The 14,777-nt window shown below is 33.7% G+C and overlaps 1 protein-coding gene across 2 annotated transcripts in view; it reads left to right on the plus strand.

The window, feature by feature from the left end:
• Positions 1–13,380, plus strand: part of LOC145240062 (protein inscuteable homolog) — a 752,521-nt gene extending 739,141 nt beyond the window's left edge. For both annotated transcript variants that reach the window (XM_080103684.1, XM_080103685.1), the window contains one exon: positions 110–13,380. In XM_080103684.1, the coding sequence (XP_079959810.1) occupies positions 110–241 (132 nt within the window). In that variant the 3' untranslated portion in view covers positions 242–13,380. The remainder of the gene's footprint in view (positions 1–109) is intronic.
• The last annotated feature ends 1,397 nt before the right edge of the window (positions 13,381–14,777 follow it).

Raw genomic sequence — 14,777 nt, forward strand, 5'->3', positions numbered from 1 at the left:
CAAGTTACAAATCCAGATAATATTAACAATCAATACTTTTGTAAAATAAAAAAAAATTCGGAAACATAAAATCCTTCTTACGTTTACGTTTCTTTTTCTCTTTATGCAGGCGGCTCTTCGAAAAATCTGCAGCATCTGCGGCCACCACAGTATGCAAGTGAATGATGTGAAACAGCTCATCGAACCTCGTCTCATGGACTCTTTCTTAATTTGCACACATTCCGACGAGAATTTCGTTTGACATTCACCTCGCAACACGGCTAAGAACAATCGCTATTCATTATAGGACGAAATGACAATTTGATGTGGCTCACACGTCGGGAACCTTCGGTACCTCAAAGACGGAATTATGGCGAAGTAAGGAAGAGGGTGGAAAAGGCAGAATGGCAAATTTTACATACATACATACATACATACATACATACATACATACAGATCAAATTTAATCGTTTATGAAATGAAAACTACATTGACATGTCAAGCTATATATATATATATATATATATAAGTTGAAATGTACGAAACTAAAAATAACAGCATGTTTCCAAAAGTGCTCAATACATATGTAGAGATATTAGAATCGATGTTTATTATGTATATATATATATATATATATATATATATATATATATATATATATATGAAAGGAATTCAATCATGCAAATTAACATTTACTACATTGCATTGTTACGTTATCGTATGCTCTATCTTGAATATTGAGCTTTTTTATCATGATAACATTAAACTGTAAATACTAATACTACCATTTCGAATATGTATAAGTGAAATTATATGAACATCAAAATAAAAATCAATGCTGATTAACCTACATTTCAATGATATTAATCGTCTCCTCAATGGTTCAAGTTTTGAACCATTGAGGAGCCGAGTAGTGTCATCGAAACGTAGATTGAATCCACTTTGGGTTTTGCTGGCCTTTGAATAATTCCATATATATATATATATATATATATATATATATATATTCAAAATGGTAAAATTTTGATATATATATTAATCTGTACCGAAAAGGAATGCTCAATATTTGAGAGTCAAGCATTTAATTAAGTAATAAATGTGAATGTTAATCTGGAGAATTTAATTCCCTTCATATATGTGTATGTGTGAGAGAGGGAAAAATTAGTAATGTTTGGAGAAATAAGACCAGAGTGCTAAATTGAGCTTCCAAGAGCATAATATATTTATTACATGATACTAAACAGTAGAACGATTAAACATTGATGCCGACGATTTCAGAAAGGGTGGTAGAAATTAGATCAGTAATGACGAATCTCATCCCTCCTGACATCACCGGTATAAATGTCTAATCAGAATTTACTAATTGTTTATATATATATATATATATATATATATATATATATATATATATATATACACGTATACACTTTCATGAACATAACTACATAGCAGTATGCAAATAACTATAATACTTCAAACGAAGCTTCCTTCAGAATATATATATATATATACATACACACACACACGAAGACAGTTATATGCATAGAAATACAAATATCATACATATAAAGTATTATATATAAATGCACTTATAAAAACATATACACTCATTGTGCATATTAGGTAATTATATATGCATATACTTCAAACAAGGCCCCCCTCATAAATATATATATATATATATATATATATATATATATATATATATATACATACATTAAATATACACATATTGTGTATTCATATAAAAATACATATACATAAGTATATATATATATAAATATACTATAAGTATATATTATATATATATATACACACACACATATATAAATCTACTTACCTACTTGTTCTTATATATATATATATACATACACACACACACACACACACACACACACACACATGCATGCATTCATAAATTCACGCATCATATATATTATATGCATACAAAAGTACTCACACTCACACAAATATATGAACATACACACATAGGAATACATACACCCACTCACAAAATATGTTATTGCGGCTATGAAAATGGCTAAATAATTTCAGGCTTGGTAAAATAATAGCCAATTTGTTAAAGATTCGGATTTTCAAAAATTCCACTTGGCCATCCTTGAAATTCTTTGTGCGAATCCCATCGGATGGTTCCCATTAAAACAGAAAAAAAATAGCAAAAAAAATTTTAAAAACAAAATAAAAAAAAACATTTTTGTTTGTTATGGTTGAAATAATTTTCACATAATTCGGAGAAAAACAAACAAAACAAAAAACTAAGCCTCTTTATGAAAAACTTTCACTAATTAATGAAATAATTATTGTAATTATTTTCGGGCATGTTCAAACTGCATTTGAAGCATTTAATTTTGTAATATATTCTTTTTTTTTTTTTTTTTTAGAAAAAAAGAAAACTTTTATCTTTAAGTTGTAAAAAATCTGATACAAGATCAAAGTTTTTAATTTTTATGCTAAAATAATGAAAACAAAAAATATATAAAAAAGGAAAATGTAAAAAAAAAAAATCTGATTTTTGTGGTAAAAAAATCTCTAAATCATATTAGATGGTTTGGATCGTTTTCGTTTTACGGCAAATCAACCCTTTTTGGGGATTGTTTGATGCTGAAGCAATAAATATTGTAAGCAATTTATTATATACAATTCATAGAATACAAGATTCTATTTTATTTAGAGCTGCGGCTTCATCTCTTGCTCAACAGTATTAGTGTTACATATTAGGGGCCCTACGGCAGTAGCGAGTAAGTTAGTTAGTGTGAACTTTGACACAAGCCACATTTAGTGCATGTTGGGATAACCTTAATCTATACACAAAATCGTTTCTAAAGATGGGTAGCATAAAATGCTGTAGACAAAACACGAATGACGCCATGTTTCTTTTTGAGTGATAGAAAAAAAAAGGATTTTCTGATCAGTTTCTCGGTGGAAGTCATATGAACGAGACGTGGCCAATGATGTAGAAAACTGATAATCTTACCTAATGTTACATTGATGTATGCATCATTTATTTCATTAAGTTAGAACTTTCAATAAGTAAATAACTCGTTGCGATAACATTAGTTTCTCTCTCTCGCTCTCTATGAAGTTCATTCTCTCCAAACAAAACCTTGAAAAAACTCAGCGGACGTCTCCTTTGTGTTATCTTTCTTCATAAAAAGAAGCAGAAAGTGCATAAAAAAACAGCACGTATGTATAACGACGCTTATTTGGTTTATTGATTATGCAGTAATGTAAACGTTACATTAGTGTTCACACTAGATCTGCTAGGATTTGAACTCAGTATAGCGGCTTCTATAGGTCAAATTATGCACTCCCACCCCAGTATCTATCTATTCTACTATTATATAAAAGAAACTTTGTATCCGTGTCTGAGTTTGTTCCCTATGGACTCTAAAACGGGTGTGTCGATTTTTATGAAATTTCACAAGATACTTTATGTGCTTGGTAGTGTTCTTAGATAGTTTTTGTGTCAGAATGTCTTCGATAAGTATTGATAATCGAAATAATTAATGAAAAGAACAGTGCAATGTAGACTGCAATATATTGTGAACTAAGTCACTGTGAGAGGCATGTGAAGCTTTCTCCTGATGCACCACGATGGGTCCCAAACTAGAGCAGGCAATCAATCGATTTGATCGAAAAATCGATTTCACTGATTTCAATGACAATAAAAATATGGGAGTGTGAAAATGAACACCTTACACAGCCTAACATCACAAGTGCATTTTAGAAGTTTCATTGCCACACAAGCCAAAAGTGCCAACATACAAAATCAACAGTAGGTTCTTTGATATAACAGGGGCGCGTTTGAAATTAGTGTTTCTGTTTAGAGCATAACTGAAGCATGATACTCGACTTTTGCATTTTAAACTTTAGTTCGAGTCATTATATATAAAAATAATTTTATAAAATCTCTGGTCCCCCCCCCCTCGCCAATCTTTCACGAAAAACATCCGTCTAGCTGAATCCACTGTGAAAAATTTCCCCCACTCTTTATCTGTGCCTAAATCAAAACGTGGATTCCATGAACAAAGCTTCTTTCTTAGAACTGCACGCCTGTGGAACTGTTCTGTCTGCCTGCTTCCCACCGGACTACAACTTGGATGTGTTCAAGTCCAACGTTAACAAATTCCTAATGAACCGCCCCCTTAAGTAAACACTTCATCAAATCTCCACACTAACGTAATGTACTTGCAATAACCCTTATCCCTGAGTGGCTTTCGGGACTTGATAAGTGGTGACCACCGTGTAAATAAAAAAAAAAATCAACAGTAGTAAGAACTGAGTTTCGTAACTGTATCCCCAATAATTACTGCCTTCCATAGTGGTTGTCATTGTCTCACCATGTTTTGGCCGACTAATCCCTTGGCCTGCTTTGGGTAGGATTGAAACCACTATTTTCAGACAATTCTCAGTTGGAACCATAGAGACTTGACGCCTCTATCCACTGCACCACAGAGCTTGTGGTGTGAGAACAACAACTATAAAACATTCCTATGATGTTGCTGTTAATTACCTGAAGAAGGCCAAAGGATAAGTTGGCCGAAACATGGTGAAACAACAACTATGAAGATGGGGATAACAAAAAATAAATACACAAATCCATTTTTTTTTTTTTTGACGAACCCAAACATCATCTTCGATTTGGAAATCTTGAAAATGTCTGATTTGTATGATTGTCAAACGGCAATCTTCTTCAACTACAGTTTTCACTTGGTCATTGTCCATCTTTGGCCGACCAAATTGAGGCGCATCTCAATGAAATTTTTCTTTTCAGAATCAAGCAAACCATTTTTTTTTGGTACACGTGTTCTGCAACAGCATTCCCCGCCCACCCCCATACACATCGTGTACCTTTATGCAAATTTCTGTAATTTTTTTTTTTCTGAAGTAACAAAAAATATCAGATGTCGGTAGTGCTTCTGTGTGATCTTCCATATCAAGACCAACAATACAAGCAAAGATATAAGAAATCTTTGCATTCGAAGGCTTATTACACAACGACATCAACATATGCGCTGCACCAAGTTCGGGATTTAAATAATATGAATATAAAACAATTTTTAGTGGACGGAAAAGATGACATTAACTTTTAGGTTACGCTGGCTGTTAATTTTTTAACACCTAGTTTTCTATTACAAATAACTGCAACAATGGTGTCTTCAAGGACTATGGAATTCTTCTTTGCCGCAACTGCATTAATGAATGAATGAAACCCAACCCATGTTTGAATGTTTGTATTGTTTTTTGATAGAAAAAAATTCCTTTTCAAAGACTCGAGACTTGATTTTATGTAACGTTAAAAATTTCACCACCATTATAGGCAATGTGTGTAAAAATATCATCGTAGCCCAAGGGTTACAAAAAAAAAAAAAAAAAAAATAGGGGACCAACACAATACATGCGTCTGGGAACCGCACATACATTTGATATTCCCTAGAAACTTCCGCCTTTCAGAATGTAACTGAATATAACCGTTGTAGTGTCTTCTTGCGCTTGAAAGTAATCCAAAATGATAATTGTACAAAAAGTTAAAATAAATAAAACTATTAAAACAAATAAGTAAAACTATTAAAACAAATAAGTAAAACTATTAAAACAAATAAATAAAACTATTAAAACAAATAAATACTGCTAATTTTTTTTTAAATGTTAGTAATATTATGTCATGTTTGTAATTGACGTTTTAAAATGATCAAAATTTGTTATAATTCCGTCTAATATTAGCATAATGACTAAAGTGTTTATTAAGGAAACAGGAGTGTGGGTTCAATCCCCAATCAAGTCATACTGAAGTCTCAAAAACAATAAAGGCATTCAGTGTCCATGATTTTTAAAAGTGAGTGCGAGCACACACACACAGGGTGGCATAACGATTCAGAATATTATCTTCCGAAAAAGTTATATGTGCGATTTAAATTTCATAAAAAAATGGGATATCTATGAAGTTTTAAGCATCTATATCCTCATGGCCTTCTTAGGCATGAATTTCAAGATTTGAGAACACTTCCATTGTCTTCCCGTGTAAATTTTTTCATAATACACTTTTAAATTTTATTTAGATTCTCTAACCTTTCTTTTTATGGAAAACACACACATATATATATATAGTAATGTGATTGATAATTTAAAATTTAAAAATCAAATTATAATTAAATTAAAAATCCGTTTCATAAGAAGGAACAACAACAAAATCAATTATCTGTACGATCGTTTCGGAAAACAGTGTTTTTATTGTGGTAGACATCAAGTTACGGACAATAATATATACATATATATATATATATATATATATATAATGGTTGTATCGATTGGTTACCTAGATGTAAATGCAATGGAATGTATATCAGGCTAAAGTTAAAAAAAAAACAAAAAAACTACAAACAAATACCGACAAAGTTGGTATATACTTGATCAGTGTTGCCTGGGATGAATAACATCTAAAATTAAAAAAAAACAAAAAACAAAAAAAAAAAACAATTTTTTAACGTTAAAATGGCGCAGATTTCAGTTTTCCAGACATTATGTACTAACTAAACGGATGTAACTGGTTATTTTAAATCAAAACTCCACTCTGTCCCATCGCCACAATGTTGAATTCCTATCCCCGTTGTGTAATTGATTTAATGAAATGTGTTCTGATGAATATATAGTTATTGGACCCCCCTCGACCTACATACTTCTAGTTTATCAAACAAGCAGCAAAATCCCACCCTTCCCTGTTATTTCTATATGCGACAAAGCATTTTAATCTCACAACTCATTCCTCGGGGAATCTATAAAAACCAGTTGCCTTTCCAGAGAGAGGAAGGGGCTGGGTGGAACAGAAAGAAGGCAGTATGGAGAGGGAGAAGAAAAGAGGGAAAGAGAGAAGAGATAGAAATCTTAATACTTTTGCTCCGGTAAACGCCGGGTACACACTTTTTTTTTTCTTCATTCTTTCTTCATTTGTTGGTTTCTTTGCAAGATTTTCTAATTCTGATGTTCTATTTAGTGTATTTATTTGAATACATGTTTTATATGGGTACTCCTGCAGTATTTTACCCACCGATTTCACGATCTTAGCCGAGCGTTGACGAACGCTTTCGGCGTTAACGCCGACGAAAGCCGAGAATTCGGAGCTACGGTGCAAGAACGCTAAAAGTATGTGAATAGCAACAACATTACAAGGAAAAGATATTACACACACACAACAAAATGGATAAAATTAATACAAAAAATTTGGATAAAATAAATCACAAACACTTACCGTAAGTGTTTTTAAAGTAAAATAAATTTATTTTGTTGAATATTTTTTTTTTTTGGTTCATTTTGTTTTCCGATAGCTTTTTTTTTGGGGGGGGGGTAAGCAACAGTAATAAACACTTCAATGTTTTTTTTTTGTTTGTTTTTAACAAAACGTTATTAAACAGTAACAACAATGTTTTTTTTTTTTCAGTAATGTTTGTAGGGGGGGGACAACAATTCGTTTGAAGCGCCCTGATTGGCTGATAGTATCGTACCGCTCGCCATGTTCCGGCGTTTTCCGACGGATGTCGATCAACGCTCGGCTAAGATCGTGAAATCGGTGGGTAAAATACTGCAGGAGTACCTTTATATGCTCTGCCTACACCTCATTATCACTACTGGCTTAATATTATTAAACTGGGTAAGTGTTCTGAAGAGATGGAGAACATTTTGTACTACTCAATGCTTGTTTGGGTTGTGTAACGGATACAACATTCATAAACAATAGTGTCGTGTTTGCACTCAATCCGTGCTAATGAATGTTTTTGTTGCTTACGTGGAGGAATCGGTACATGTTGCGAATTTAGGGTGGATTGTTTGTTGTCCCACCTGTTGTTCCTGGATTGTTTATTTGGTGATCGTCGGGGGTAGCATTTATTTTGACTTCCTGCCAGGGAACCGATAATGCAGATTGCGACTAATTAGCTCATCAACGTCATAACTCGAAGTGAAAGAAACCTACTTACCTAGTTTAGGCGAATACATTTATAGGCATAGATATTGCGCACGCGCGCTTGTGTGAGTACGCGCCCATGCGTGTAAAGACCACGTAAAAAAGTAGACACCATCGTTGGTGTCATTCTGTCTGGCTTTAATTTCTGTCACTTTCAACATTGTTAAGCGTTAGCGAATACGAAAGAGATGATATCTCCCGTTTCCAAAATAAACCAGAATGACAAGAATATATTCTCTATGCAATTACAGCTTTTACTATATACTAGCAGGCCTCCCGGCATTTCCCTGTCGTAAAATACGCTTAAATATGATATTTTCATTAATGCAGATTTCGTATTTATTATTATATTATATTGGACCCAATATATAGTAATGATTTAAAATAAAAAAAAAATTAAAAAAAAAGACTCGTGAGCCACATCCGAGAATTGAAACTAAAACGTTTTACTTTTTTTTCGACGTTAATGCCTGAGCTATTAATACATGTTTGCTGCAAGGCTAAAAATTAAAACATTACCCAATAGCTATTACGTTACGCATGCATATTCCTACTGGTGTCGTTCAACTTTCATCTAGCAAATTCCATTTTTTTTTTTTAATTTTCACACTTTTGCACAGACTTTTCCCCGGCTAAAACCCAAATATAAAGTCTCGCATGGGTTTGAATACCCTATATATTAAGTTTCATGTCTGATGTAGATTATCTGCATGAATATAATTACACATAATAGTTAACTAAAGATGATCATCCCATAAGAAAACCGAAAAAAAACTAATAGGGAATTAATTAAAATGAATGTTTAAAGAATATGCAAATTAGCTAGATCTTTTGCAGGTGAATGCAATTGCACATATATAACGAAGTTGTATTTTCTTTTTAAATCAATATGAATATCAATACAACAAAAATTATAGGAGTGTAAATATGAGAGAGGGGGGGAGCCATATGGAAGAGAAATGTTTTAAAAGGAGACTTATCGGGATAATAAAAAACTCAACATTTAAGGTGGAGCTTATATACAGAAGGAAAAAGGGAGGGAAAAGAACAGAAAAACATACTAATACATATAAATTTAATAATTCATTAATAGAGATAGGACAACAGCATATTCTTTTCATTGTTTGGATTCTCGAGTATATATCCGTTGATATGTTATATGCTTTTATATAGAGTGATGTGGTTCTCGGTTGATTAACTGCGTCTAACTGTATCGGATATATACTCAAGAGTAAAAACAATGAAAAGAATATGCTGTTAAACTAGTTCTATTCATTAAATAGGAAGATTACATCATTAGGGTTACGATTAAATTTATATCCATTAGTATATATTTTTATATAGTCGGTTTTTCATTTTTCCTTCTATATATATAGGATTATATTTCTGTCGATTTCGAGGTATATATATATTTTTTTTACATGGAGTTCACCACTTATCAAGGCCGAAGGGCCACTCGGGGATAAGGATTATTGTGTGTACAGTAATCAATGGGGATAGTGTAGTAATAGTATTGGAGAATTGATAAAGTGTCATTACTTAAGGGGGCGGTTCATCAGGAATTTGTTTGTGTTGGACTTGAAGACATCCAGGTTGAAGTCGGGAGGGAAACAGGCAAGCGGAACAGAGTTCCACAGGCGTGCAGTTCTAAAAAAGAAGCTTTGTTCATGGAATCTACGTTTTGATTTAGGCACAGATAAGGAGTGGGGGAAAGTATTGACAGTGGTTTCAGCTAGTCGGGTGTTTTTTGAAAAAGATTGGCGAAGGGGGGACCAGAGAATGGAGCTCAGACGAGCACTTGCCATGGAAATAACGATAGAACAAAGATAGGCTCGCTACGTCTCTTCTGTGGGAAAGAGGTTGCAGGGAAGAGAAAAGGGCATCCCCCACCAAGCCACGAAGTCTATTTTGTACTCTGTCAAGGCAGGATAGGCTGGTTTTAGCAGCTCCTGCCCAGATGTGGCAGCAGTACTCAATCCTTGGACGTACTTGGCTTTTATATAGATAGAGAATTGCGTCATTAGTGAGATATCTTCTGGAGCGGTAGAAAGATCCACCATTTTCCCAGCGACCTTGGCCACAGACTTGATGTATGTGTTCCATTTAAGATCAGGAGTAAAGGTCAAACCCAGAAGCTTATCAAAACATGAGGCCTCCCCTAGACGAGAGCCATCCATTTCAATTGATGCCGGATGATGTAGAGATAGGAGCTTGGTCTTAGATGCATTAAAAGGTAACTAGCCACCTCTTCCCTTACTATGCGCTCAAGATCAGAGGAGAGAGAATCAGAGAGAACATCATCATTTACGGCCTTTGATGTGTTGCTATAGATAGTCGTGTCATCAGCATAGATGTCAACGAAAGATTTTAGTATGTGTTTTCGGAGATCATTGATGTATAAAGGTCGGCCACAACAACTAAGTTGTTCTGAAATCGACACAGATGATATTTTTTTAATGGTGAATAGTTTGTGCAGAACCACTCATTCTTTTTGGTATAACTGCTAATTTCAGTTGGTGCAATCGCTGCCACAAGACAAAGCAGACCTCCGGTTTTACATCAGAGTTTTCCTTCTAAAATTATATGTCTTAACGAAGACTGAGGGTACATCTCTCCCAGTGGATTAAACGCACCTCTAGACAACAACCTGGAAATTTCTATGTCTCGGCACAGTATATACAGCGCATAGCTTTTCTAAATAGTCACCCATGTGGTATTAGCCAGACTCATCCTTGCTTAACTTATATATATATATATATATATATATATATATATATATGAGTTTATTATCAACCGAGAACCACATCACTTTATATAAAAGACATAAAATATCAACGGATATACACACACACACACACTAGAAGGCCGATCGTAAAATTTGCTTAAATATGATATTTTAATTTATGCAGACTACATATTATTATAGAGTCAAGTCTTTAGCGATTATTATACTGCACTACATATATATAAAGTTGTAATTTCTAAAGTTAAAACTATATATAATTTGAGTGCCATCACCTAGAATCGAAACCAAAACCTGGAGCTCTCTAGCAGTAACGCTACCATCTGAGCTAACGACACCTGCATGCACAAACTTCACTAATTAATGAAGTCAAAACGTATAAATGCATATTTGCACATGCCTAGAGCATAGATATTGCGTGGAACTACACCTGCTAAGTTTTAAAATTTTATTTTTGACCCCTTAGCAGCTATTTGTCTTGCTAAAAAACAAACTCGATATTGCTACACAGGTATAAATAACTCATATCAAGTTTGCAGACCAAAAATTGACAAAGTAGTTTGTTAGAGACGGTTCCACGGATAGAAATTTATGGAAAATGCAAATGCTATGCAAGTATTCATAATGTAGAAAATATGCACAAATAAAAATGTGTAGAAAAGTGAAATGAAATTAATAACCTAATAAGAAAACAAAGAAAAAACGAACAGTGAATTAATAAAAATGCGTTTTTTAAACGAATATGCAAATTAGTTATCCCAGTATATTCATTACCAAGTAAATATTAAATGTATATTCACATTTAAAATAAAAAAGTGGGCTTTTAATATCAATGTCAGTGCGACAAATAACTTAACATTATATATGTATAGATAATGTATTAGAAAAAATATAGCCCGTTGGGTCACCCATCGAGCCAAAGTAAAATCGTTTGAACCAGAAAGGATTAGTAAATTCTGTTAAATCTAAAACAAAATTTGAAGATGTCTACTTTTGAAACACTGAATCGGGTTGGGTTGAGAGGCTTCCCAAAAACACTATTCTCAAATCAAAAAAAGGATGCCGATATCTGTTCAAGTAAAGGTTTATTTAATGTATGTCCTCCCAGTAGTTTTATATGGTCTTGATTGTATCACATGGACTAAACTAGCCAATGGCATTGAGGTGTTTCAAAATCAATGCGTTTCATTACGGGACATCGCTTGATCGAGAACCCTGTCCCCATCAAAAAAATATCCATCCTCCGTCAAACTACTTCCCTGATAAAAACAAAAGTAAAACCCTTAAACTTTTTAGCCATGTCAAACGATCAACCACTGACCTGTCAAAGTTAAGCTTTGAGGGTAGGTTGGAAGGTAAAAGAGGCAGAGGAAAGCCAAGGAGAAGATGGAGAGAAAATGTTTTTAATTGGACATCTCTCAATAGTTGGCGTCCATCAACCAACTTGCCCTGGATCGGAAAGGAATGGTGAAAAATAGATCAAGTGGGTTCGCAATCCGCACTAAGCGGCATACGCGACTCATGATGATTGGAGAGAGAGAGAGAGAGAGAGAGAGAGAGAGAGAGAGAGAGAGAGAGAGAGATATGTGAGTGATAGTTACAGTCGAAGAGTTTTATCAAACAAGATAGGATGCGAGAGGGAGAGAATGATCAGACATTTAGTGAGAGATGGATCATTAAGTGAGTTAATTGCAAATTACGGATTTTTTTTTTTTTTTCAAGACATATCTCAATCCCAAAGCTGGAAATATTTTAATATGTATTTTATGTAATTTAAATATATAGTCATTGGAGGATTCCAAATTTTTTTTTTTCCGATTCCGATACAATTACCGATTCCGATTCTTTTAAGATCACTATTTATCTAGAGAGATTCTTTTTTTTTTTGTAGATTACGGTAAAAACCCATGTGATATATTTTCATGAACGCAAAAATACACTTTTGTGGGTGATCTATTTATTTTAATTTTGTTTGTAGCTTAAAACCAATACACATTCATCATTTTATTTTTGGTAGAAGTAATGGAAAATTCATTTTTAAATGAAAACAAATCAAATTATAAACAATGAAAAAAATCATTTTTGGCATCGAAAAGTAGGTACAATTTTCTCAGATTCCGATACCTTAAAAAACTGATTTTCTTGATTCCCGATTCCGATTAATCGTTCCAATTATTAAATATATAGTAAAATTAATATTCTAATAGATAAGAGGATTATTTGTTCGCAACTCGAAAGCAAATACTTGAAGTCAAGATTAAAAAAAAAATTTTTATAATAGGGCCATTAAACAAAAACACAAGTTCAAGAAAAAAAAAAAAAAAAAAAAAGATGTGTTAAAAATTGCCCAAACTTTCAAGTTATTGTTCCCGGATAACGTCGGGTTTGCACACCTGTCTCTAATAAAAATCAAATGTTTCCCAAGTGAGGACGTTTTTATAGAAACTGTAATCTTGCTGTTGGGTACACTTGATATTGTTCTGCAATTTATTTTATTTATTTCTGTTTTTTTTATTATTATTAAATATTTTTATTTACTTCTGTTTTTTTTTGTATCAGTCTCCCCCCCCCTCAACAAAAATAATTACGTTGAAAGTATTTAAAAAAAAATATTTAAAACCAAACACCTCGACCTGTCTTATCTCAAGTTGAAAAATAAAATTTAAATGTTATTTTCATACTTACATTGTTTGTTATTTTTGCATGCAAAATATTTTTGTGTTTCCCAATTTTTTTTTTTTATGGGGATTGATAATTCGTATTACAAGGTGGAACGATAAAAGTGTTGCCCTAAAAGAAAACATTATTTTAAAACATTTTTGAAAAAAAAAAAAAAAATCAAACTTGATTATGTAGTAGAGTTGTCAGCTATTAAATGTATTTGCCTTCAGTCGCAACAACCGCCTCGGCATGGGTTCGGAACTAGGAGCATGCCATTTCCACAAGCGCCAGTGGGAGCTCGGCGAATACTTGGCAGATGACGGCGATCAGGCTAGTTTTAGTATTGTGCGAGGCCATGTTGGGGATGTTCTCGACATATGACAAAACGAAGTAGGTTAGCGGGTTCAGATCAGGGAAGGAGGAGAGTGACAGAAGGGTACCAAGCCTGGGTCTCTATGGACTTGTGGGCTAGCGCAGAGTCCTGCTGCCACACCCAGGGTCTGGCAGCGGCCACCTGATTGCACCAAGGGATCACCACACTCTTCAACACTTCCAGGTACATTTTGCTGTTGCCTTTCAAGCCCACTTCGAAGATGTGAGGTGGCATGATGTGGCCCTCACTTGAAACCACACCAAAGACCATAACCGTGGCTGGAAACTGTTTTCATAACTAGAGCTATGACAACAGCATATTCTTTTCTTGTTTTGATTCTCAGGTATCTATCCATTGATATCTTCTATGTAGAGTGATGTGGTTCTCGGTTGATTAATTGTGTCTAACTGTGTCGCAGTATACAAATAACAATAAAAAGAATATGCTGTTGTCATAGCCCTATTCATCACCCTAGGAACGTCCCTGCTATTTGTGCCAATTCAGTGATGCAGTTTTAGGGTGATGACAATGATCCTGTTGTCATAACTTGGGTCGGTAGAGAGCATGAGTGGTACAGTGGCGCATCTCCGATCCCGCTCGTTGAAGAATGTGTCACTTTCAGACATGATAGAAGGTACTTATCGCTCTTGGGATTTGTACATAACTGACCAACGAGTAGATGGTCTTCAACAAAAAAAAAAAAAAAAAAAAAAAAATCTGTTTTCATCAAACGGAAATGGAATCATATAGTCTTTTCTATAGTAAAAATTTATCATTCCATCCTTTATTTGCATTATTCGGACCACTGTTCTCTTATTGAGTGTTATTTAAAAAAAAACATTTTGGTCCATGTAACCTGACTTTCTTTGAGTGTATATTATCGATCCCGGGAATCTTTCTGCCGAAGAGGATCATTTATTTAATCTATGGGAGTAACATGCTCTCGTCCCGTCATTATTTATCCACTACGTCACAAGTCTTTGCACAAGGACCCATGGCATAGTGGATAAAATATTTGGTAAAATTCAGTTGTAAATTACACT

The sequence above is a fragment of the Euprymna scolopes genome, chromosome 19 (assembly GCF_053919585.1).
Source record: "Euprymna scolopes isolate OS-2025 chromosome 19, ASM5391958v1, whole genome shotgun sequence".
Taxonomy (NCBI): Eukaryota; Metazoa; Mollusca; class Cephalopoda; order Sepiida; family Sepiolidae; genus Euprymna; species Euprymna scolopes.